Genomic DNA, 26,565 nt, shown 5'->3' with positions numbered 1-26,565 from the left:
CTCTGACAGGCAGACCCCCCCCCCCCCCCCCCCCAAAACACGTGACTACTTTGTGTCTCACTTTAACTAACTCTAACTGACCTTATTTAGACTGCCTTGCTGACAATGCAGAACACAAACAACGATAATTAGGCTATTGATTTCAATCGGAAAGGCCGGGGTTAGACTGGTTTGCTCTCAGATTTAAATTTTGAAAGTGGTAGCTGATGGAGGATGCTGTGGAGACAGAGGATGAAGAAACATATAGCAATGTGAACTGTATGCTAATATAATATACAGGCTTAATTTGAATATTTTTCTTGCATTTTTTATGCTAATGTGTTTGTAAAAGGAATGCCCAGTTCCAAGTATTACTTTCCAAGTATTACTTTGAAATACTAGGGCAAAGACTAAAAACACATTTCAAAACATTCGTGCAACCAACTGTACAGTGCTTGAAACTGTGTAAGCACGGAAAACGCTCTTGGTCTTCCAATAATTTCTTTTTTCTAGACTGAAAGAGAGAAACGCAGGTGGATTATGTTACAATACCATTTAGCATCTGAAAACGCTATTCTTCATTGTTTACGGTACTCACAGAGAAAGAAGTAGGCCAACACTAAAAAAAAAAAAAAAAAAAAAATCAAACCAAAACACACATGAGGGAAAACATACATACATACACACACGCACACCACACAAAATGCCTCTTTTTATTCCTGCATACACAGTCTGGTGCTTGCTGACAAACACCAGCAGTGCCGAGAAGAAGTCAATTTTCCTCTTCACTCTTCTAAAGAGTAGAGATGTAAAATGACTCTCATTACAACATCAATCTGATAAAACAGCACAAACAACCATCATTACATTCTGCTTGTCTTCATCTTGCATAATTCAATTACATCCCTGCCTTGCCACATGAGCAGAAAGAAAAAGAGAGAGAGAAACACAGAGGGAGAGAAAGAGAGAGAGCGAGAGAGAGAGAGAGGGAGAGGGAGAGAAAAAGAGAGGAAGAGAAGGAGAGAGATCCATTTCTCACTGAAATCAACACATCTCCCACTCAACTTAATTTCAAGGTTGGCTGCTTCAAAATGGGCAATTTACTCATAGAAAGGATGTATGGGCATTTTAGCTCAAAGTGGCATTAGTTTGACCCTATTTTGAGTGTCTCTCTGTATGAAGCAAATGGCGACCGGGGGAAGTTGATGGTACCAATCAAAAGTTTTATAAAATAAAAAAAGAGAGAGAGATAGAGAGTCAGTGGAAAGAGAGGAAAGTAGGAATCATTTAAGCTGCTGTGTTTCCGTGCCTTGAGGAACTTCAGAAACTGATTTAATGACTGGCACGGTGCTTTGGTATGTTAAAACTGCATGTGGCTGTATTAATAAGAAAAATGACCTCCCATTTACACAACTTATTACCTATATATCTTTTTATCTGCCTTCCATCTCTTCTTATCTCTTACACCTCTAAACAAAAAGGGGAACAGATGAACCCTAGAAAACAAAACTGATCTGAACCCAAAAGATCAGCAACAATTTTGCATTTAAAAACAGGATTCAGTGATGTTCCTGAATACCAGTTGTCAGTGGTACCAGATGCAACAGTATCTAACCATGTCAGGTATCTCCATAACTGAACTGTGCTCTGCAGTAAAAGCAGATGGGGGTTGAACGTCTGCCCTCTACAAGCATAGCTGTAAATAATAGTTGCTAGGGGCAACGGAATCCGTAAGTCACTGTGAGTCAACCTCTAACCTTGTGTGGATATGGGCCTGTGATGGGGGCTTTAAATGATGTCAGTTATTCAGTCAGTGGCAAAAGTCACAGCTAAAGTGAAACAGAGTTCTTTGCCTAATCATATCGGCAGCTGTTTCAATCGGAGGAAGCCTTTTTAACTGCCGTCCTATCCATTTTGTTATTTATTTAATTATTTGGTACTTTCACACAGAATTTACTTCACTTTGGTGCTCATAATTTTGTACCAAAAAAAAAAAAAAATTAAAAAAAGAAGAAGAATTTACCCTGCGTTTTACTTCAAGCCTGTTTCAGCATGTCGAACATTAACAAGTGAGCTCTAAGTGTTTGCTTCCTTGTTGTATAGTGCTTCATTTAAGTGTCACCACAAATCACAAATGATAATTGCTCATTTAAAGATGCTACTAAAATTGGGCAGCACAGAGCACGTTAATTATTGCATTTCGCAACATACGGAAGACTGCATTTATTTGTTGGTTGTATAAAATATTCTAGAGTGAGAAACTGATATTCCTGAGGTTTCCTTAACCTGCAGGTTTCCTCACAGCCTGCAGCTCAAGCCCAAAATAACGAGGATGTCGTTATGAGGCAGCCAGTCCTTGACGTTGCTGAAAACTTTTCTGAAACATTTCATTCCAGCATCTAAATATCTAACTCTAGAGGACGACAAATCGTTATATGATTTTCAAACATTCTAGAATCATCAATATTCTAGAATTTTCAGAGGGTTATAGCGCTATGGTCAGGGACTTGAACTTCTAAAACTTCTCATAGTCAGGATGTCGATAAATGCACAGCTTTAACCTCAGTTCTCACCAGGTGACTGACAGAACATGAAGAGTTTTCTTCTCAAAGAAGAGCCACTCGTTTTTTCTCTCTCTCTCTCTCTCTCTCTCTCCAGTTCTGCTAAGCTCCACGAGCTTCCACAGAGGCACTTACAGATAAATCACCTTTGTTGCAGTCAACCATGACGGAAATCTCCCCTGGCCATCACCCTTTTTCCTTCTCACCACGACCGCTTGGTTCTGTCTGATAGAGAGCTAGAGTTTTGCGAAAGCTTTTGATGGATTGGACTAAGGGAGACCCTCTTGTTTCTGTAGCTCAGACTGTAGTCTAGAGGGTACAGCTCTCATTTAAACTGAGAACTAGTCTCTCCTGTTTCATGATCGCACTTGAACGAAAACCCTGAGGCCAAACTAAAACTACAGAAGGAAAGTTCCATAAAAATATAAGTCTCTATAAGAAAAAAAAAAACAACAAAAAAAAAAAAACAAGACTGCACCAGTATGTATCTACCCCTGGAAAGCGTTTCAGCAAAGGTGTCGCTCTGTCACACAGCAATTGGAAATAACTGTCCAATTAAATGGATTTTACACACCAAACTGGAGCGTCCTAGCAATCACTGGCGCTCCCGAGGGCGCTCGCTTGGAAGAAGCTTGAATGGATGTCATTACCACCTCTCTCTCTCTCTCTCTCTCTCTCCTTGCACTGAGCTCACAGTCAAGTCAGAAGTGAAAGAAAGAAGAGGAACTTGATGAAATGCTGAGAAATGCCAAGGAGCTGTTAACAAGAGAATTGATTTAAGCAGTGGGGTATCAGCATACAGCTGAACATAATCCGCTTCACTGTTTTCTGCAAACGCACACACTTCTACCTGAGATTCAGCAGACAGAATTGTGCTACGGTGCTGGTCTACCTTTCCCCTTCATTTGCAAAACAGCTTCACAAACGCAGCAATGTACCCTTCGCTGATTAATGCGGTAGCACCATTTGTGTTTTGCGAGGAAAGCAAACGGAAAAGGAAAAAAAAAAAAAATTCTCACGAAAATCAGCAAGTTCCTTTTCAACAGAATATGTAAATCTGCTGTCTCATCTCTTCTAAACTACTACTGACTCAATCAAAAACATTTTTTTTTGTTTGTTTGTTTCTTTTTTGATATAAGGATACATGTTGCTTGCTTCTGTGGCGTTGTGAGAGTCCATAACGGATTTAGAGTACTTTTTTTTAGTTTTACTCACGTCTTTGAAACTCAGTGCTCTCGTACTTTGTCATCAGTACGGGAACACTCCGACACTCTGACAAGTAAAAGAATATGTACAAAAAAGATTAATCTGCTAATTTCTCAACCGAGATCAGTTGTCCAGAAGTTGGGACGTTTTTGTCAAAGTGACAGATGGCCAATACAGAGAGCCAATTGGTAAACAGTTTTAACCTTATGACAGTTAACCTTACTGGGGAGGTCTCACAGAGCTTGTGGAGGGTGAGGAGAAGAGGAGTAGGGAATGGGTGAGTGGGTGGGGGTTGGGGGGGGGGGGGTCTGTGTAGTCTACACTAACGGCCTCCATGGTTGGATAGAATAAAAGAGACGGATAACTATAATACCCTGCATAAAACAGAGCCAAATATGAAAACAGTGGATATTAGTGTACCTTCAAAATGGAATTACCTTGGGTTGTACGCGTCTTAAAAGCTAGAACTTAATGCTTTTCATCCATGGTCGGGGTTATGAACCATAAACTGCATTTCAGAGTATGAAATGTGTATTGATTGAACTGGAAAAAAGGTAACACCTTTTCTAAGAGGGCATTAATTCTTGTATTCGTGTAAAGAGGATATAATAAAGTTTATTTTGATTTCTAATCTTAAAGTTTCAAGCTCCAATTTCCCTTAATGTATAGCTCGAACTCCAATCACAGTTTTATGTAACTGAAATACAAAATAACTTAAATAATACATACATCCTCAACTTAAAAGGCTTTCGGTGGAAGATGTTGCGACTTAGCTTTTTAGAGAAAGTTCTGGCGGATTTCAGAGGATTAATCACGTTAAAATCTCAAGTGTCTTTGCTTAGAAACTATCCGTTTGAACAATATGGTGACAATGGTCAAAATGCATCTTGGATACGTCTTAAGATTCTGAACATGACAGAAAGGACATTTTGGTTGTGGAGAAATGTAAAAATGGTTGTTATATTCTTGCAGGTACAAAAATCAGTGACAAGTCTATTGTACCCTTGATCTAATTAATGAGTCCAGCAGCATTGCAGGCGAACAAATTGTGCTTCATCTCCCTCTAAATAACAGTAAGCAATGAGTAATTGCAGTACAACAATAGTTGTCCTGTATTAATAAAAATAGTTGACCAGCAAGACAGCCCAGGCAGAAATGGACAGCAAAAAAGGGAGAAATATCCAATCAGTCAAACACAAACACACACACACACACACACACAAAAACACTTCAGATATTGTATTTCATTATTTCATATAATTTCTTGCTCTCTACAAAAGCAGAACTCCTACAACTCTCCCCCTGCAAACCACAGTACAGCTTTAGTCACTAGAGAGTTAATCATCATTCATATTGATGTGCTTTCTCTCTTACTCTTAAATGTTTCACAGTGGAGTGACTGAGGTCTTGTAGTGACTCTCTAATTGAATGGCTTTAGAGTACGAGTTCTTTTTAAAATGTATGTTACTTATCTGTGCGGTGTGCATATTTGGGTCAAGGTAGCTTTTCACAGTTTTCACTTACCTTTTCAAGTACCTCATCTCCTGATACATCTATCATGTGTGTAACGTTGTACATTGTGAATGTGTGTGTCTGTGTGTTCGTGTGTGAGGCAGCATGATTGGTGTGTAAATAAGAGACACTGAATCACACGCGAGTTTCTCCCTGACAAACATTCTAAATCGTTGTTTTTTCTCTATTCTTCCCTGCACAGCTGGGTGGTGCAAACAGAGAATGAAAGATGAAGAAGAGGAGCAGGAGGAGGAGGAGGAGGAAGAGGAGGAGGTGGAGGTGGAGGAGAGGAGGATCGTAATGCCGTTTGGGGGGGTGGGGGGGGGGGTGGAGGGGGTGTGTGAAATGAGATTAATGGTGGAGACTTGCTCCACTGCATTGGGGAGCTGGAGCCATGAAAGACAAGGCGTTAAATGGATTATGCAGACCCAGACTGGGCTGTGCTGACAGCCTGGGGTTTGAGTAATGGCTGTGTACATGTCAGATTAACAGGGTATTATACATCCCTCTCCTCAACCCAACGACAGACAGCTCCGACACACAGGAGAGGACAGGAGAAGGAAAGGACAGGGGAAGACGACAGAGGAAAGGGGGATAGCGGACAGGAAAAAAAGGGGGAGAGGAGGGAGAGAGAGAGAGAGAGAGGTGAGAGGGATGTAGTGGGATGACATTTGGAGCATTATCTATGGCCTGTAAGCCTAGGCTCAAGGTTCAGTTTTTGACAGGTTGATAACTGTGTGTGTGTGCGTGTGTGCGTGTGCGTGTGTGTGTGTGTGCGTGTGTAGTGGATACAGTGCAAGTGCATAATGTCACCCGGCAACCGAAATGTCACAGGCCAGCAGAAATCACCTAGCAACTGCTCACGGGCTCAACATCTTCAAGAGGAAAGACTCATTTTCAATTCATGATCCATCCAGGGTTAATTACCTGTCTGCTTCTGTGAAAAACCAGGAAGGAGGGGGCACGAGGCTTGGGAGTGTGTGTGTGTGTGTGTGGGGGAGGGGGGGTTGTCTTAAACCTAAAGTGACAGTCTAGCACTCAAACCTTAGCCCTCCGTGTCACCCAGGGCCTCCCAAGCACAAACTGCTGTCTGTGACGTGGCTGACAAAACCGCAGGCAGTGAAGCTAAATGCCACTTGCAAATAGCCTGACTCAACTGACATGGGATTCTGTCCTATGTACTCTGCTTGAATAATTCCTAGAATTGTAAACCTCCAATCAGGGGGTTTTGCTATCAGAGGCCTGGAGCCAGTTAAATGGTCCTGACTCTCTCATAATTAGCTCAATGTGTAATTCTCATATTCTCATTCACAGAGCGAGTCCATTATCATTTTTGTTTCCCTCCGAGCAAGCGAAATCAACAGTATTAATAGAGCACCTTGGCACGTTCACACAATTCAATAATTAACTGTGACATTTCTCCTTTAAAGATATCACAGCGTCTTACTTTCTGCAATTTAAGGCTATTATACACTCTGGTAGAAAGAAATGGAATTGGAAATGGAATCAAATAATGAGATTTGCGTAAATTCTATAACCGAATGAGAACTAAGTGAGCTCTCTCAGATGTGAGAAGATGTAATAGTATGTGCTCAATAGGAGCATTTTTAAAGGAAAAAAAAAATTTGGACGTGAACGAAAAGACAGATTAAAAATGACTTCAAAAGCGAATTCCTTCATGCATCAGTGCCCCCCAACTGGGCTTAGAGCTGCGACCCCGTGGCCTTTTGCACTCTCTCTCTCTGACTGCTGTGCGGAGGTCACGGAGATGAATATGACATCACTGAACAGAAAATATGTATGTGCTGGAGATAATCAAAATACTAAGAATTGTGAAAAAGCGTTCAAAGTATTTCATTGGTGTTGATGTAAGAAATGACATTACTGAGAATATTTGAAATGCCAAACATATATTCATGGACATTAAGTTATTACATGGGAAGTCTGTGAGAATGATAATATTTTATATCAAGATAAGTGATGCATACCTAGCTCAAAAACCATTAGAATGGCATCAAGCACGTGCATTATTCAAATCTATATATAGCATGTAAGGAATATTTACTAACTATAATATATTACCGTCGTTTCATTTGCAATGTATAGGTTGGATGTGTGATGCAGACATTCGAGTTGCGTAAAGTTTTCTGGTAGCATGAACGAGACGCTAGTGTATTTCTCATGAAAGTGAGGAAAATGAAGGAACAGAGAAAGTGTGAATGTGTATGTAGGTGACAAAGAGAGAAAGACAAATGAGGGGAGGAAAGAAAGCAAGAAAGAAAGAAAGAAAGACAGAAGAAAGCCCCCAGCTTATGAGGCAACTCCACATTTATCTCAGTGCAATCTGTCATTTCCATAGCAAAAAAACAGCTTCTAGAACAACTTCAGTCTGAATGTATCCAGCTCTGTGGGGCTGAATAAAGGCCCAGATTTTGTAACAGTCTGTCGGCTATCCCATATAAAAGAGCATGAAACAAAACAGAGAGAGAGAAAAAAGAACACGCTCATCCTTTTCTTTCTTTCTTTCTTTCTTTCTTCCTTTCTTTCTTTTTTCTTAGAGAAGTTTTGGAGAACTGCACATTGTCCTACGCAGCAGATCCAAGTGACGTAAGACAGTAAATAATAAAGATATATTACTTCAATGTCTACCTAGTGAAGATAGTAATATTTCTCACGCTGGGAAAAATCTAATTGACTCCAAATTGTGCCTCATCTCCATGATGCGATTCTATTATCTCCAAACACTAAAATGCGAACTCAGCACAAGCCAACAGTGCAGTCAATTTACTCTGTTGTGTAAGTCCTCCACACAGCAGTTTTCTGTCCCACAATGCATCTCTCTATCTCAAAGGTCTTACTGCATGTAGAGCAGATTAAAATGATCTCGATTAGCATGCACACGCTGATTCCTGTGGTAAGACCCCTTTAAGGGTTTCCAAATCAATCAATGCCAAGAGAAAGTTCTAAACTTTAACAAAGGTGACTGCATGAGATGACCTAATTCTAGGCATTTGAAGCATAATCTTAAAAAAAAAGGCTTGGTTCCATTCCATCCAATTTTGTTCAGTTCCATTCTGTCAAGATTCAACCCCGCGTCTAACCCTGTCACTTCAACCCACTCCATTGACCCTTTCACTCTGTAGAGTAACATAAGTATCAGAGCTCGCTTAACAACAACAACAACAGCAACAATAACAACAACAACGACAACGACAACAAGTCTTCAATCCTATCAAGCAATAGCGGGTAGTCCTTCTTCTACCACAGCAGTCAACAAGATACAAGGCATACCTCTGGGAAGAGACAGAGAAGCTGCATTGCTGCAGCCATCTGACAGAAGCTGACCACTTTTATGGACCCTGAGGCTCTGTGGGCATGTCCCTATCAGACTGGTCTCCATGGAATTCCAATCTAGTGGCCCCAAGAACTGTTACAGCTGGCCACAGACTGTGTGTTGCAGTGGCCTGTGGAGTGATCCTACAGTGCTGTCACATCTGTGTGTGTGTGTGTGTGTGTGTGTGTGTGTGTGTGTGTGTGTGTGTGTGTGTGTGTGGGCAATTTGACAGCAGAAGGTCTAGGGGAACCGTCAAAAGACCCACAGGGATGTGATACATTCTTGCCATGTGCAATGCAGTGGCCCAGAAAGTGAAGAGGAATGCCACTTCTATCTAACCATTACAAGAACAAGAATCAAGGTCACTCTTCCAAAGCAGTCTCCCAGTTTCTATAGCAAATGAATGATTGATATATATATATATATATATATATATGTATATATATATATATATATATATATATATATATACCAGAATGATATATACCATACCCGAGTGTCATTCACTCAGACGTCAGGCAATACATGTCCCTACCTCAAGATTAGAAAAACACAACAGTTTCTTTCAATTATTTTTTCCCTAAATGTGACCCTAAAATAATAATGGAGATAACAGTCCCCCGGGACTGGTATGAAATGGTGAGAAAGGAGAGCATCGATGTCACCTAGATAGGACACCGTTTCCAGAGTCCACCGCACTGTCTACTTTTACGCCTTTGCAAAGACACAGTAAAACACAGACAACAGACTATTTAAATGAAATACGACGGTCGTTTGTCATTCTCATATGGAACATTATTGCACTTGTGTCTGATACACAGTTTACTCTGAGAGGGACGCTGGAGAAGGTTATGACATTACGCTGAATACAGTAATTTGACTGGTAAAAAAAAAAAAAATCATATTACATCACTGTGGAGACAGTATTCACAGATGTATTATGGTAAATTGACAGTTGGTACGTGTTGCTAAAAGAGGGGTCATTTGAGAGGGGGTTTTTTTTTCCTCCACTAACCACTCTGAAAGGTGAGCCTCTCTCACTGTATCTCGGCTAATCAGCCCCTTAGTGACCAATTAAAGGGCATGGCTACTGCCGCAGTAGCCAATCACTGTCCTCATCTGCCATGAGAAGGTCCATTAAACAGCTTACAACTTTCAGAACTCCACTTTCCAAGGGGGAAGTACTTTTCTGTAAATTGCCAGTGTGAGAGAAGGAGAAAGCGAGAGAGAAGGAGAGAGCGAGCGAGAGAGAGAGAGAGAAAGAGAGAGAGAGAGAGAGAGAGAGAGAGAGAAAAAGAGAGATGGGAAGACAAAGAGGGGTAGATAGGAGGCCCTATATGCTGGTAGCCTAACTCCTACATCAATAGTAATCAAGCTCGACATAAACTCAGACACTGAGGAGAGAGAGAGTTTTTATATGGAAAGATACCTTCTAAGAGACAAATCCATTGTATAGGTCCCCTAGTGTGCAATAAGTATAGTAAAGTCATTTTGTCTTGAAGCGCAATAGACAGTGAATCTCTGTTAAATGCCTGTGTTATAAAGACTCTAAAATGGAGCTGGAATAGAATGAAGAGGGATTGATCTGAGTTAAGCTGAAAACCAAAGACGTTGTAAAAGACACCGGCGGGAATTCTTCTACGTCTTCATTTATGAATAACTAATGCACACCACAGTGACTGCAGCCCAATTTGAGAATTCTCACAGCTTCACACGTGTTCCAAGTGACGCTCCGTGAAAACAACTTTCTTCTTCTTCTTCTTCTTCTTCTTTTTTTTTGTTTTGTTTTCCTTCTCTCGTCTTCTCTGAAAACAAAATTTTTATTAAAGAATAAACTCCGGGGAGATTAAATCTGTACACACGGGCTGATTATTTTCTTGCTTTTGTATACGGCGGACTGTCTTCAAAAAAAAAAAATCAATACCGGCTATGCGCGCACCAAAGACGAGAAATCCCTCCATTTGAAACAAGATTTCGCCTCCAATAAAATATTCTTCATATTGTGTTTCCTGCCCTGGGTACGATCAGATCGAAATGCAGATATTTTGCCAAAACACTAACAAAGTGGGCCAGGATGTGAGAATTCACTGATGTGTCTAGCACTCTTATTCACTCTATTCAAGCCTAGCATGGGAGATGGAAGTTAAACTGGAAACTGGGCGGAGGCAAAACTGGGGAAATATCCTAGCTTCTCTGTAGTTATACAGTACCTTCAGTGACACTCTCTTTATACCAACTACAGCAAAGATATTGTAAATACTTGCTTACCTATTCCATAGAGAACCGAGTTAATGCAAAGATTTATTTGAAGGATTCAATTACTCTTAAACTATCAATACCGTTGCAATTTCGACCAAGCATCTTCTAAGATTATACATTGGTTTAGCCAACTGTGAGGAGCATGCAGTGACAAATGGAAGCTATCCACATCACGTACGAATGTATGAATGGATGAATTCTATTTCGTTGAAGAGAGGGAGTTGTACGACTTCGGTTTTTCCCCGCAGGCCTGTTCAAATAGTATGACAACAGGTATCTCAGAGCGTCTTTATGAGGAGTAGTTGAAAATCGTTTCTAATTGTGAAGAAGAGAAACGAAATGGAGCAAGAGCTTAAAATGCCAACTGCACAAAATCATTTGTTTGTCTAGTTTTGTTAACTACTAAAAATCAATATGGCTCCGACTGTATATTGAAGACAAATTAGAAGGGAAAGAAAGAAAAAATAATTGCATCGCTCCTTGACAGCAAAATTGGTGTTAATACTGTGTCAGTCTAATAAAAATACCAATTTTCCTTGCTTCAATGAACCAAGGGCCATGGGAAATAAAAGGATAGTGGAGAGAGTTCACGGTGAACAAATAAAACGATTGTGCATTCTTTGTTTGGGAGTTTTCCAAGGTTTGTACTCCACTGGTGACGGATCTATATTAGTGAAAGAGAGGCATTTTGTCAGCATCTTGTGATGGAGTTTGGACACACACGCACACACTCACGCACACACACACACGCACACACACAGAAGCAATGGACTGAAACTGAGTGATGTCTAGCTAGCCTGTAAACCTCAGCTGGCCCTCCATCACGCTATTGCCCTGGAAATGGAGCAACAGACACAGTGAGGGGGAGAGGGAGAGAGAGAGGGCGAGAAGAAGGGCGAGAGGGAGAGAGAGAGAGAGAGAGAGAGTGAGAAAGACAGAGAAACAGAGAGACAGACAGAGAGCAGCATTGCGTATGGTACGGAACAGAAAACTTACAAAAATACATTTTTTTTTCTGAGATAAATGAAGTGGTTTGAACTGATACGATCTATAAAATGTCAACCCTCACATTTAACTCTACTGACACAAATATGGACTCAAAGATGGGTTTAAAATGTTCTTCAGTCATCGGTCACGGTGAATGCCAAGTATTCACATTTTCCTCCCTTCTTCTCTCTCTCTCTCTCTTTCTCTCGCTCTCTCTCTCTCTCTCTCTCTCTCTCTCTCTTTCGCCCTGCCACAGAGGCACTGAAAAACTGATGAGTGTCGAGCTCCTCTCAATAGGTTCTGATATATTGCCATAACTACCCACCTAGGCAGACGGAGGAGGGGAGGAGGAAGGGGGGGGTGGATCGCTATCCGTCTACCCAGAATGGGGTTTTCAGTAGCAATGACATGGCGTGAGTAACTTATGCGAGCACGTTTCCGCACGCTTTCATACGTGCGTCCATAAAACACGCCTGACGAAGGTACCTTCACTTAGGGGGGTGAATGATGGAGACGCTGACTCGCCGGTGGCCGGCCCACACTCTAAGATTCATCTCATCCTACATTGGCCCTTCCCAGAAACAGGCAGACACACAAAGCAGAGATGATGCTATTTATGACCAGGAGCTAGGGCAAAACCTGTTAGATCTCCACGGGAGGTTTCCGAGCACTCCTCGCAGGGTTGGAGGGACTCTTCTCTGATTTACAGTGTCTCGGTACGGTTTTGAAAGCCCAACACGCCGGCGTGCGAGACCTCGGCGGCGTCGACAGAACAGATTTATGGCTGTCGAGCGTGCACTTCGCATCACTTAACGACAAAATAAAGCCTGCTGACTGGAGAGAAAAATGACATAACGCTACAACCTGCTAGCCTACCAGAAAATCAAAATCAACAGCAATCAGCGCATGGCAAAATAAGCCAAGTTTGAAAATACAAACAGGACAAAAAAAAAAAAAGGGTTTAAAAGAAAAAAAAAAAAAAGATTTATTACTTCCTACTGATTCATGCTGATACTGACTCACAACTGCCAACAAACTACAAAGACTGGAGCTGATTACTGTAAACTAAAAATATCATTTTTTCCTGAGGAAACAAAAATGCCTTGTTTCCGTTCAGTACGGATAAAGCATAAATGACTGGAAGGCTTCCAACCCTGTCAAGCGCAGCACCGCATTCAAAAAAAACAACGGCTTCTAAAGTCTTCAGTCATTTTGGAGGACATTGTCGGGGAAAAAAAAACAAACAAACATTTGCTATCAAATATTTTTGATAAGGTGCCAGCCCGTCTCTTTCTCTGACTGTAATTTTTCCAGCATCGGCGCCTGAGATTCCTCGAGAAATGTAAGTGTTGAGAAATAAAAAAAAAAAAAAAAAAAAAAAAAAGAAAAGAAAATCATATATTTTATATCCCCTCCACAACCTCCCGCTGAAACAGCTATAAAAGATGAACTCACCCCTGGAGCTCCTTCACAGAGACTGAAACCTTGAGATTGTGGCCCAGTATGTAAAGAGCAGTCAGAATGTCCGCCCACTGTACCATCTCGCCCAGCGGCCCTCCTTTCAGCACCTTCGGGCTGAAGACGTCCCCAGACTCCTCTGTCAGGAAGCCCACGTGTACCAGGATCTACGAGTAAATGAACCAGAGTGATCAGGAACTTAGAAAAAAAGACACAGGATACTATGTAAGAATTATGTGATATCTTCCAAGGATTGCAACGTTTATCATGCAGCCAAAAAAAAAAAAAAAAAACCTAACTTTGAGTCACATAATGAGACACAGAATATTCTGGAATTTCAAGGTGAAATGTGTAATGGGAAATGAAATGTATCTTTATCGATTATTTAACCTATGTTACCAGTGAAAGCACAAAAGATACATGTCTGTCTTCCGGATCAAAGGTCTTTGCAAACTTGGCCAAAGGAAATGCGCAGGGAAGCTCCATTGCATAAAGAACTTTCAAAACCCTTTATATAAGAAAACTTTCATGAAAAATATGAATCCCAACATTTAAGATGGCTGTTCACTAGATTCAGTTGACATTTTGCTTATATTAGCTAACTCTGAACTGGAAAGCGAGAACCCAACTGTCATACAGAGCTGCAGCCTTTTGTGAAGTGATTAAAAGTTTGCCTGGCAGGGAACTACCTAATTGGGTTCCAGAAGGTTCTCTTTCCTTTCCTCTGTCTGTGGTACCAGAGTTACACTGAAAACATGCACCAAAAGTCCCCCTGCCACTCAGAGCCTGGTAGCTTGCTCCACTCCTCTGCTCTCTGCATCATTCACCATCTTGTGTTTGTCATCTAGACAAAAGAAAAGAAGTCTCCATTGGAGAGTAACAACCTGAAATCTCTAAGGAAGTAGAGAGAAAGAGACAGGAAGAACAGCTTCCACACAATGATATTTAGTTTCGTTTTATGTCTATATTTTTTTGCTGTTGTTTATTTTCGGGTCTGTTTTTCTCTTGAGTGGGTTCTCAGAAATTTTTCAACTTGCTCTCTTACTTCAAATCCTCCCCATTCATTTTTTAAACTTTAGTCTATCTTCAGCACATTTACAAGAAGATGAACATTAAGCTGACTGACTGAACGCCCCCAAAGCGGGAGTGAGTGGGTGAGCCAGTGTATCTGGCTCTAATTTACATCTCTCTTATCTAATACACTCATGCAATTAACTTCTCTTTAATAAAACAGTTAAATCTAATTACAATATGTGTTACAGATGGCAAAGTATAAGCTATTCAGGGCCTGTACACATTCCAGAATTGCGCACTGGGAAACTAGGACAATCACCGCATGCATTGCAATAGACTCCTCAACCAGCTCAAACATATGCATTAGTTTAGAAAGTAAGTATTCTACTTCACAGGAATTGCCTGCATCTATCTTCATTTGCCAATGCTAATTCCTCAGCAAATGAATAGAAATGGAGGATGATTAAACAGAGCTCTACAAATAATGTGTTATGTTGCATTTGAGATCAATTCCAGTTTCTTCCTCCAGGGCCCTAGAAGAAACCACTGCCAAAATCAAGCTCCATGATTTGTTTTGTGTTATACTTCCACAAACACCGAGAAGTAAAAGTTCTCGGCAGAACAAAGCGAGCCGTGAGAGGTCTGTGTTGTCTCAGCAGTTGTCCTCTCCACGAGCCCACACTGCCCGTGCTCACAGATGAGTATAAATATTATAATATATAATAATTATAAAACACCTGTTGTGTATAAAGGGAAGGTTTTCAACCAGGGGTTTGCATACCCCAAATGGTTTGCGACGGTATTTCAGGGGGTTTGTGAAATTGTGATGGAAATGTCAATGTCAATTAAACTCGTAAAAAAAAAATATATATATATATATATATATATATATATATATATATATATATGAACAATTTCAAGGGATTTGTTGAGGAAAACAATTTAAGGCGAGGAGGTTCGGCTGGCAAAAGAAGTTAGGAGCTCCTAGGGTAGAATATTAAACAGACACACACAAAACGCAAAACACTAACATTAACTTTGCTTAGTTGTTAGCATAATGCAACAGAGAGGTTTTTTTTTTTGGTTATATTACAACTGTTCCCATGTGAGTTGTTTGGCATGTGGGCGTCTGGCTTCTTTTCTTTTGCAGTGATGAGACTGACTTCTCCAGTAATGCTCTTTCCAACCTTTTCCATCTCTTTTTCACACAACCACCTTATAGTGACATTTCACCACCGTGAATCCCAGGAGGCTTAAAATTCAGTATGACTGAGAAAGTGAGGCATAATTTGAACCTCAGTCACTTTCGGAAGAAGGTGTTTGAACGAGCGGGAAAAAAAAAAAAAATGTAGTGACGTTTTTTTGGAGAAACTGGAAAAAGAATGCAAGAACAAACTCCAAGCAGTCATCGCTCCCTGAGGGAAACGGATAAGACTCTACTTGCGCATTGCCACTCTTGATAAAAAGAACACCAAAATCACGTCGGTTTTTGATGGATGTGCCATATCCATATCTAAAAGTTCATTTTTCAGTGAAACGTCTCCATGGCGCTTGTTCTATCACACTGATGAACTGCGTTGCGAGAGCGGACTGAGCCGATGTGTGTTTTCCCCGTGTTTGTTGAATCATGTGAGTGTGTTAAGTATCATCGGTGTGGCTGAGTGCAGCGGGGACCCAGACACTGTGTGTCTGAGAGATAAGTCATCGTTTGCACAGGGAGAGCACAGAGCCCTGTTTACCAGTCCTGGTCTAGCGTGACGTGCATCACGGAGTAGATGACCTTGGCTACAGTGACACACAGACAGGGTGGGAGAGGGGAGAAATGTGTGTGTGTGTGTGTGTGTGTGTGGGTCTGAGCTCATGGTAGAAAGGTCTTTCTGGCAGCTCGATGTGGCAGACACTGCTTCTGTAACATGCCTTAATGTTAACACTAATAGAATACTAATGAGAACATGGCCAAAGGTTAGCCCTTGGGTTTGGGTTTAAGGTGGACAGTGCCAGGGGATAGAAGCATCTGGTACCTCCTCAGGACGAAAGTGCCATGTCACAGCTAATACACCCCCTCTGACCCCCAGCTGGTGGGCACATATGTCACCTCCCTCGCAAGAACTTTTTCTCTTGATGGTTTGTAGGTCAGTATGACCCTTCATAAGGCATTGAATGGGACTAAGAAGAGCAATTTTCACAGCTTCGTGGCAAAAAAAGAAAAAAAAATGCAATTTTATTTCAAGAATGTTGAATGGGATGAATAAATTCCAATTGGTATTCAGCTCTGCAAACCCCAGTTCAACATCTATTAGTGTCTCGTTGAATTGGTCAAACTGTCACTGAAAGCCTTTCTAATTAACATTAATGTGAGGTGGACTTGGAGCTTATAAAACTGCGCTTGATTAGTCGTGGCACCTAGTCTCTCTGCGAATAGGCTGTGACTAACAGTGAAAAGGGGGAGAGGTCTGATCCCATTGTGGGGCATATAGGGAAGGAAAATCAATGCCGGTGTGAATTAATGACAATTCGAGCCAATCAACAAACGCCACTGTCGACAGCCTCCGTGCAAAGAGGGGATTATTTTCTTTCACGGCATCAAGCATCTTGTTGGTCCAATGACGAATGATTGACATTATCTCCCGTTTCTGTCTTCTTATGCTCCATCTCATCTCTTTTGTCATTGCGTGTTAAAGCAAGTAGCTGCCATTGTAGGGAGTTCTTTCTGGCATTTGATTATGGCTCTAATCAATTTTCATTTAAGTCTAAAGGGTTCATTTATTATGATAAAGAACAAGTTGCAGGGTTTTTTTAATCGTTTAATTGTAAGTGCTTTATCTGTCTCAGCTTTGCTTGTGTATCGCTTCACTTTAAATAAGATAGCCGTGAGAGAGAGCGAGCGTTCTGGTAAGTTCTTTTGGGGGGTCAAAGCAGTTCTAATTTCCCACCTCACCTAGAGCTGCTGGCAGGAGCAAGAATATCTCAGAGCCAGTAGCTTTTTGAAGTCCCTCACACAGTAACCAGAGGAAAAAAGACGTCTTATGCCAAAGTGTCTAGCCCCAACCGGAGGAAAGACAGGACTGGAATAATTTATTTCTCCATAATGGAATCACAGAAAGGGACCAATTTCCCCCTCCCCCCCACCACTCTCCGGAGACTCGCTGTCTTAGTATCTGCTGTAGAGGGGGAAAGTATGGATGCCTGCAGACAGCAGTGAATCAGAGAGTTCTCTCTCACACACACACTCTGTTGCCCAAACAATCTGCTGTTATTATTCCAACTCCAGGAACACTAACTCTACACAAATGAAACTAAGGGAAAGGAAGCAAACTGCAGAAATCTATTGGAACTCAAAAGCAGAGCAGAATACTAAGTTACTCCAGCATCAGAAATGTTGAGGGAAAAGAAACCAGCCTTCAAGGAAATAAAACTGTTTTTTTTTTTTTTTTCCTTTTCATTCTCAGAGTGAATTTAAAGCGCACTGCAGTGAATTTCTTCAGTCTTTTGGCTTTAGCCGAGTTCAGAACAGAAAATGAAGCAAAACAACACAGTCCTTTTACCTAATAAAACTGTGGTATTCCGTACTAAGTTTGAGATAGTCCAGGGAGCCCTAGTGAAAGCGCTTAGAATGCATAATGTTTGTATAGCACCATACAGTAGTTAATGATGTGTGCAGAACTGGTCCCTGACCAAACTGACCACAGCCCAGATGGAGTGCAAGGAGAAGGGGCGGAGCGCGATTGTGAGCTTTGCGTCCTAATGAGGACGGATAGCACTGCACGGCTCTGTGAGTCCTCTTCTTATTCCCCGACAAGCGAGGCAATGCAAATTCTGAACACTACAGAGTATGGTTCCGCGGGCTCTCTGAAACGAGCTTGACAGCCGTTAATTAGCTTTGATTAATCGCCGACTCACGTCCTTCTCAAGAGTGTACCTCTGATAAATGTGTTCCTGTTCATGAGGAATGATGGGAAATGGAGTGCGGTGGAGTTTAGCTATGATTAGTAAATGCCAGCTTGGTAATGACACACAGAGAACTCCATAAATCTCTGCCAAGCACAGAGCCTCCGCGAGCCCTACACTAGCCACAGTGCAACATTTACAGCAACATAAACCCCCAATAGCTAATCTTCACACACCCCACTAACTCCACATACACAGCGACGTCACAAGGAGAAGTTAGTTATAGGCATAGCTATCGGCAGCCGGAAATCAGATGCGTAATAACAGTACAAGGAGGTCTGGGATACAAGTAAACCCCACGGCAGAAAAAGAGACTGAATCCCATGGAAAACACAAGGAGACAGCTGCAGGAGAAAGGCACAAAGATACATAAATAACGACCGAAAAGTCTCACAACCTCAGAGAGAGAGAAAAAAAAAAACTCAAAGGCAAACATATATATGGAGAAGCTGAAGATAGGAGCTTGTGAGACCCTTTAGGTAAACCAACACAAAGAATTAGAGACACAGCTTTTGGCACCTGGGATCAGATGGGAAATTACAATCGAGTCTCTCCTCCTCCTCTCTGCTTTGTTGATTTTACTCAAACTCTTACCCACAGCCGACCGTAAACACACCCCGGCTCCTGCTTTTTCCTAATTATGGACGATAATTAAAAAAAAAAAAAAAACTCCAGAAAACAGCCAGAGAGATATTGTGGAAAAGGAGCACCTGGTGAAAAAAAAAATCCATTTCACGTATCTGAGAGAGGAGAAAGATAAATCTAAGGACGGCAGTTATTCTGGGTTTGCAAACTTATTTGGAGAAGATAAGTCCTGACATGTGAAAGCGAGTGTGAATGCTGTATTGTCTGCTTACTGTTCACCGCTGTAAGTAGATGCCAAGGATCGTCCCTCGGCGAAGATAAAGAGGTCACCTCACTGAACCTAAAATAAAGAGGCTCTCCTGGCACAGTGCCTGTCATCATAGGTTGACACGCCCAAACAGAGGGAGCACTGAATGAGCCCCACAATGCTATTTTTAACACAAGAAGTGAATATGTGAGTCCGCACAGCTGCGTGTACACACACATTTAACGTTCACGTGACGCCGGAGAATTTTTCTGTGCGCGGTGGAGTTATACAGGAAGCCCCACTGTGAAGACAGAGATATCCTTATAGCGGAGTTTGAGAGAGACTCTAATACATAAACGGTAGAGAATAAGCCCCACTGTGGCAGTAAAAAGAGGGCTGGGATTTAAGAAAGTTCCGCAGCAGCGGTAGAAAACTGATCCCATCGTGAAAGTAATGAGAGATTCCCATGAAAAAGGGACAAAGACGTGTACAACGGGAATGAACAACAATACCCCCCCCCCCCCCAAAAAAAAAAAAACAGCTCAGAGTCTCTGAGAGACAAACTTCAGAGGGAAACATTTGGGGAGAAGTAAAAGACAAGGGTGGGTATGATTTTTTTTTTTTTTTTACACAAATGAAGACGAAATCAACCGCCTCCGCTCGTTTCTCACCTTCTTCTGCTCTCTCCATCGCCTGCGCAACTTGACGTCCAGCCGCTGCGCGGCGGTGGCCCACTGCGCGGCTAGCCTCCGGATACGCCTCTTCATGAAGCTGAGGGACTCTTTCCCCGTCCCCACCTGCTCCAGAAGAGCGCCGAGGTCTGTACGAAAAGCCGCCTGCAGCAGAGAAAGAAAGCAAGACAGCAAGTTAGGGAGGGAGGGCGAGAAAGAGAGGGAGGGAGAGAGCGAGAGAGAGAGAGAGAGAGCGAGAGAGAGAGAGAGAGGCATAAAGGCGAGGAGAAAAGAGCAAATGACGAGAAGGATGAGAGGAGGTTGAATAACGAGAGTCACTTAACGGCCCTTGATCATCGTGACCTAAGGCAGTAAGCAGCTCGCCGTGAAATGTTTTGGACTGCATTTTTAGAGTACATGTTTACAACGCTATTTATCTTGACTAATGGCTAATAGCTAAAGGCTGACCAGATCATTTCAAGACAATCACATATTAATTTCAAATCATAAAAAGTTTATGCTGCAGACAGTCAATTCCAATCATCCTAAGCAGCATATAAATAAAGCTGTGTGTGTTGTTAATTACACTACCAAGCAGACCCGAGGAGCAGAGTCTCCAGTTTTGTACACATAGAGAAGGTATTAATCTCCGCGTGTGCGCACGTGTTTGTGTGCAGGTGTAAGTGTGTAAGTGTGTGCGAGTATGTGTCTGCTTATGTATGATTTTACAGAGATTCAGAGGTGCTAACACAGCTCTTTCTCTCTGAGGGAAAACAACATGTCAAAAGACAAACAGATCTCCTAGGACTCCTAGAACGGTTACAATTTTAAGAGTATCACATAGTGATAACTCTGTGCGTGTGTGTGTGTGTGTGTCTAATTAAATCAGAACACTAGCACTCTGCATTTATATGGACATGTGATATAGCTGAGTTTTTTTTCCCCCCTTTTCTTTTTTTAATAATGTAAAGAGTGAAGCTTTATTAATATTTGGATCACATAAAGACTACTTAGGTGGACTTGAAAGGCTTTAGAGAGGAGAAAATAATGACTAACACAAACGCACTGAGGGATATTCCATATAACATTAATCTGTGTGTGCATGCTTTATGGCTTAGCAAATACATCAAACTCTCACACTTTGTTATATATGGGCATTAAATTGTAGCTGTAGCGTGCCTTTCTCTATGTGCCAGACATCAGATGGGAAAGACTGTACTGGTTGGGGGATTGTTTTTGAAAGCTAAGCAACCTTCCAGCATACTACCGTGAATATAGCCTAGAACATATTTCTGTAAATAGCATCAGGGATTCAGGCTACAGGAGGAATTAAAGTCAGAGCTCATTCTGCTGTGTGCACAGAGCCCTGTGCACACAGCAGAAAAGTGCCAGAAGGAATAGGTGAGCAAAGAAAAAACGTAAAAGAGAGAGAGAGAGAGAGAGAGAGAGAGGACCGGGAAGCGAAAGAGAGAGGTAAACAATTATAATATTAATACAGAGTGAGGTTAGACAGAGGGCATCTGGATGTGTGTGTGTGTGTGTGTGCGTACGTGTGCGTGGGTGTGGGTGCGTGGGCATGCGTGCGTGCGTGTGCGTGTGTGTGTGTGTGTGGGGGGGGTGCATATGTGTGTGCGCCCCCACACATGAGCCACGCATGAGTGGTTTAAGTATAATTCCATATGCGTGTCGTTTATCTCCAGATGTGCTCAGCATGATGTATTTGAGTGTGCTTTGTGACACATTATTCTTAAATAGACTCAGGCCTTGCTTGGGTGCTCAGGGAAAGCAGCTTTATCAGTATGAGCCCAGATTGTACCAAAGTGATTTTGTTATAAAATGTTCTTATATATTAGTGTGTCTCTGGTAGGAGATCTTGCTGTGGAATTAGAGAAGGAGAGTGCGTTACTCTGATATACACACCTGCCTCTTGGTGGAGCTCTTGCGTACAGTGGGGGAGGTTGTGTGGTTCCTCCAGGGTAACGGGGGGCAGAACCACTCCACCTCGCTCAGGTAGATGAGGAAGGAGCAGTCCGAACCATCCACACCATAGAAGGCGTAGCAGGGGTCAGATGTCCAACGGGCACGCATCCACTGGGCAGCAACAGTCAGGGGGTTATAGGTTTGGATCAAAAGGAATATACATACCACTGAAGTTTTTCAACACATGCATCTGGATTAAAGATATGGATGTACTGATGGATCGGTGAAACTCACATCCACTTTACCAGGGCAGTCAGGAAAGCGTGGATCTCTGGGAACTTCACACTGGCCTGATGTCCCATCCCTGACCACTGAACAAGGATTCATAAGATAACATTACTATATCAACAGATGCAGTGCCACAGATAAACAGTCATTCAAAGATATAATATAATATAATATAATATAGGCATAACACATGTGCATTTACACAAGATTTACTGTGGACTTTACTTGCGCACAAGTCATAAATAAAATGGTCACAGTTCATTTGAAGCCAACATGTAAAAATTATTATGGGGGAGTAAGAGGCAGGGATAATTCATCATATGGCTTGTTTTAGGCAGGTACATGCCCTCTAAAGTGTCTAAGTAATAGCTAAAATTGAACTTGTGGATTAAGAGAAATTTACATTAATCATAACTCTATAAGAGGTCACAACATGTTTGGCTATCATAAAACATCACAAGAATGTTTTATGGACTCATTATTGTAACTACATTGTAAGTACAAGATTCAAGCGCAGAATCACCAATTAACCAATGCAATATTTCAGTGAAAGAAAATACATCATAACATCACCGCAAATAGCCAAAGATGACTGCTGATGAAGATAGCTACAGAAGTATGACAAAGCTATCATAAAGTATAAACAGTTATTTAACACGTATTTATTTATAAACACTTTGAGAGAAAGCATGCCAAAGACATGCCAAAATCCCCAAATTGTTTATTATCCTTTTTTTTTTATAACTCAGGTGTTAGATGGGGTGAAGCTTTGTTACTCCATGTTTCTATGACCACAGGTGAAGCTGGTGCTCGCATGGGATGAGCTGTATAGGACACACCATTCAGTAGCACAGAAGGAGGGAGACATCTCACACAGTTTGTTTTATAGAGATGGTTCTTGTTCATTGAAATTGAAGTCATCGCATTAATTGCTCCATTGAGTTAGCTAACTGCCTCCCGAGTGAAGCTACTCTCTGCAAGTGAGAGTGCCATCTTAGCAGGGGAGCTCCAGATTGATGGTGGTGCTCAAGCTGGAGATCTTGACTCAGACTACTTCCATTTGCCTAATGAAAGGCTACAAGAGGGTGCTTCAGTCCCTGCAGCCATTCGTCGCGAAAGGAACAAGACTGTGCACAAAAAAGATTACGATGCATTTGACTCGATTACAACAGTAACCAGAAAGGGTTGCCGATTAAAAGTGTCGCAGTGAGCTACATAACGCACCGCAGGGGATGGGGAATAGAATGGAGATGAACACATCCTCACAACAAATCGACCTTCATGATGAATCATAATGTAAACCGTTCAATATCTCCAAGACTTAACAATTCTCGACACAAAATGGCCTCTCTTTGCATATGAAACGCTGGAGAATAACTGTTAAAACTGTTTTATAATCACTAAGCTAGGAGAATGGTGAATTTGAAAGCACTGGAGAATGAGCTTTCTCTCAACTTCAAGAAACAAATGCATCCGCATCCGTCGAGAGAGCAGGCGAATTATTTATGGTGCGATTAAAGCACAGCGGTGGACACAGAAAAAATCAACAGCGTCTGAGAAAGCAATAAAATGTAAATGCAAAGAAAAAAAAAAAGGACTTAAATCCACAGTTCTCCATCTGCCTGAGCAATGCACCATTGTTAATTTATTTTCATAGCTATATATCCCGCAGTTATACCCCATGTCAACCGATTTTCTCAACAAATCTCGCTGTGTTTGTCATATCTCCCTTTCCATACTGCTGAGGGAACATTCTGACATGAGACAAAACAAATTTGTCGCATAGTTCCTTTGGGAATTGTTCATTCAACTTACTTTGACAAAGATTGCACATTGATACATAAACTGACTAAAATCAGCAGTTGTGAATTGCTTTGCCGCTGGACCCTCGGATACTGCATACACTATGTGGTGCTGTGAGTTGGGGGCATGATGATTGGTACCTCTCCCAGCAGCCATGCTGTTCTGCAGGATCTGCTCCACTCGAACCGCCATGTTGGACACGTTCTGGGCGATGGCTTGAATGCGCTCCACTAATCCTGCCGGCTGGATCCTGCAAAGTGATGCACACCCACACATGCCACCATCACCACCACCATCACCAGACAGATACAGAGATTACACACACACACACACACAAACACAAACACACACACACAGTGAGATATAAAAAATGTGTCAGTTTCCTCCTTGCCCATGTTCAACTAACACAGTTTCCTAAAAATACCTCACCATATTCTTTGTATCCAGAGGTGGAGCAGGTTATCACATAGCTAAATCAAAATATAGTTGTGCTAAAACCAAAATTTGCCTAAGAAGTAAGGACACAACCTGCTAAAAAAAAAAAAAAAATCAATTATAACATTGTTAACAAGCACAGCACTGAAATGCAGTCCACATCTCAGGAAATAGTTACTCTCACTCTCTCGTTTTCCCAGAGGGGTAGGGCAACATTAACTAGTGAAGGAGATGCTAATTATGCAGCACTTGGATGGAGCGTGAAATGGAAAACGACCCAGTACAGCCAGTACAATTTACTCTTTGGGATAAGCGAGTTGCTTTAAACATTACGACCGACTTTCCGAGATAGACAAGTGAATGCAGCAGGGTTTTCGGCAGACAAATTTAAAAGTTGGACTGAGAGAAAATGGACTAAAAAAGCTATTTGACAAGGGGAACATCAAGCACTATCAGAGGCAACAAAATTAACGAGCCTCAAATGAGAGACAGTAATAAACCAATGCTTGAAGTTGCTAACACTGGAAGAATTTGGTTTTATTCGAGGTCAGGATTGGTTAACTTTTAGATGAGGTCTGAGCTTTGGACATGCTGATACCAGAGAAAGTTCTCCCTGGGGTCCTCAGTAGGTAATTTTGCCTTGAGAGGAATCAGTAGAGAGCTAAGTGAGACAGGACCAGATGAACATGTCTGTCTAAGTTTTGTGTGTTGCCAGTTCAGCATGCAGCATTAGTGCTAATGGCATGGGGATTAGCCAATGCATGCTAATGGTTACTCATCAGTCTACGATGCTCTGACACCAGTGTAAGCATTCAATAAATTAAGAAAGAATGGATTGCAGTTTGGGCTTTATTGACAATCTGTCCAAAGAGATTGAAATAGTGAAATGGCAGGTCATTAGAAAAGAAGGAGAAAGTTACAGTCAAGAATCTTCATTTTCAACACAAAAATTGAGGGACCTCATTAAAAACCCAGACCTCTAGCTAAATACAAGATATTTCTGAAACTGTCCCTCATGTCTTAGCAATCACAACGCAAAAATTTACACAAATCACCAGCTGTTTTGAAATCAGGGAGCTGTCTTTCATCATATCACTGAAATAAGTTTCCTAAAACATTGGTCTGCTTTCACAGCCCGAAAGGACATGGCTTTACACCAAGTCATCAGCATAACTGACCTTGCTGTCTCTCTAGATACTCTGCTTTACAACAAAGTCACCAAGCATGTAAAAGAGGTCATTGCATTTTATGAGAAATTGCCAAAGGCTCAGAGAACAGCTATCACGGTCTGTCACCCAACCTTGGATGACCTGAAAATACTTTAGAAGCTGGATAATCATTCTGTCCCCTGACAACAGATTACCCCTCTTGAGTTGAAATCCTATTGATGTATCCTCCATCAAGCACTTTTAAAGAAACTCAAGATGGAGTATTGCAAATGACATTGATTTACCCTTCAGAGGGTCTTGTCATCAACAGATAGCAGTTCCTCTCTATCAGCCTTCAATTTCTCTGCAAAGTTACTAATTATCATTTAAGCCAAGTAGGCTTGAGTGGATTCCTCTGAGACACAGAAATCAGGCCCAGCACGCTTTAAACAGTCTTTCGCTCTTTTTTTTTTTTTTTTTTTTTTTTAAAGATCTTCCCTTTAAGTTGCCATAGTGACCTTCCCATGAAATGTCTGTCAGTTTTGTGGCCTCTTGGCCGTAGTGCTCACTGTGTGCCTTAGCCTTCGTAACTTTTCTTCTGTTACGTGTGACCCGAGATGTCAACCTCTCCCAACCTTGCCTGTCACCACAAGATACCATCAACCAAGCCCGAGTGGCTAAAAAGCAGTGCTGCAGGAGAAACGCTATGTCCTTACATTAACCCAAAGGAACAATCTCAGTAATGCAGCTCCATATTTGTCCATTTGTGATATACATGGAGAAAGTAATATACTAATTACAGGACAATTAAATGAAGTTGACGAATGAGTGATTCAGAGTGCTTTCATGGTCCTGCCGAGGTACATTTACACAAATGTGGCTTAATGAACATGCCTTTAAGAGAAGATTGGACTGCTGTCACTACAAAGCACGGGAGCAAGTTTAACCTGTCAGTCAATAAGCTGACAGTTCGTTGAACGTTTTCCCAGGCCGGTCAGGCAATGGTTCTTTGCACTTGGACAACGTTTATTTTTATCACTGTCACAGATAATCTTAAATGGGAGAAGAATTTTAAAAAGCACGCCATGAGCTCCTCTGTATGGCTGTTCAGCCATGGCGCTGAAGTGGAGAGGAGCTCCCCCCCCCTGCTCCAGTGGGTAGGGAGCGGTTATTAGTGCTTTACGGGCACAGAGATGGAACGAGATAGGAA

The 26,565-nt window shown here is 41.7% G+C and overlaps 1 protein-coding gene across 1 annotated transcript in view; it reads right to left on the bottom strand.

Annotated features, from left to right (window-relative positions):
- Positions 1 to 26,565, bottom strand: part of LOC115818805 (alpha-1,6-mannosylglycoprotein 6-beta-N-acetylglucosaminyltransferase B-like) — a 75,234-nt gene that overhangs the window by 24,200 nt on the left and 24,469 nt on the right. Inside the window, exons 4-8 of the mRNA XM_030782292.1 lie at positions 23,913 to 24,022; positions 21,976 to 22,052; positions 21,682 to 21,852; positions 19,762 to 19,926; positions 13,294 to 13,463 (exon numbers count right to left, since the gene is read on the bottom strand). Coding sequence (XP_030638152.1) covers positions 13,294 to 13,463; positions 19,762 to 19,926; positions 21,682 to 21,852; positions 21,976 to 22,052; positions 23,913 to 24,022 — 693 coding nt within the window. The remainder of the gene's footprint in view (positions 1 to 13,293; positions 13,464 to 19,761; positions 19,927 to 21,681; positions 21,853 to 21,975; positions 22,053 to 23,912; positions 24,023 to 26,565) is intronic.

This window comes from Chanos chanos, chromosome 8, assembly GCF_902362185.1.
Source record: "Chanos chanos chromosome 8, fChaCha1.1, whole genome shotgun sequence".
Taxonomy (NCBI): Eukaryota; Metazoa; Chordata; class Actinopteri; order Gonorynchiformes; family Chanidae; genus Chanos; species Chanos chanos.
Note: the sequence above shows the minus strand (reverse complement) of the source record. Positions and strands in the feature narration are given on the sequence as shown.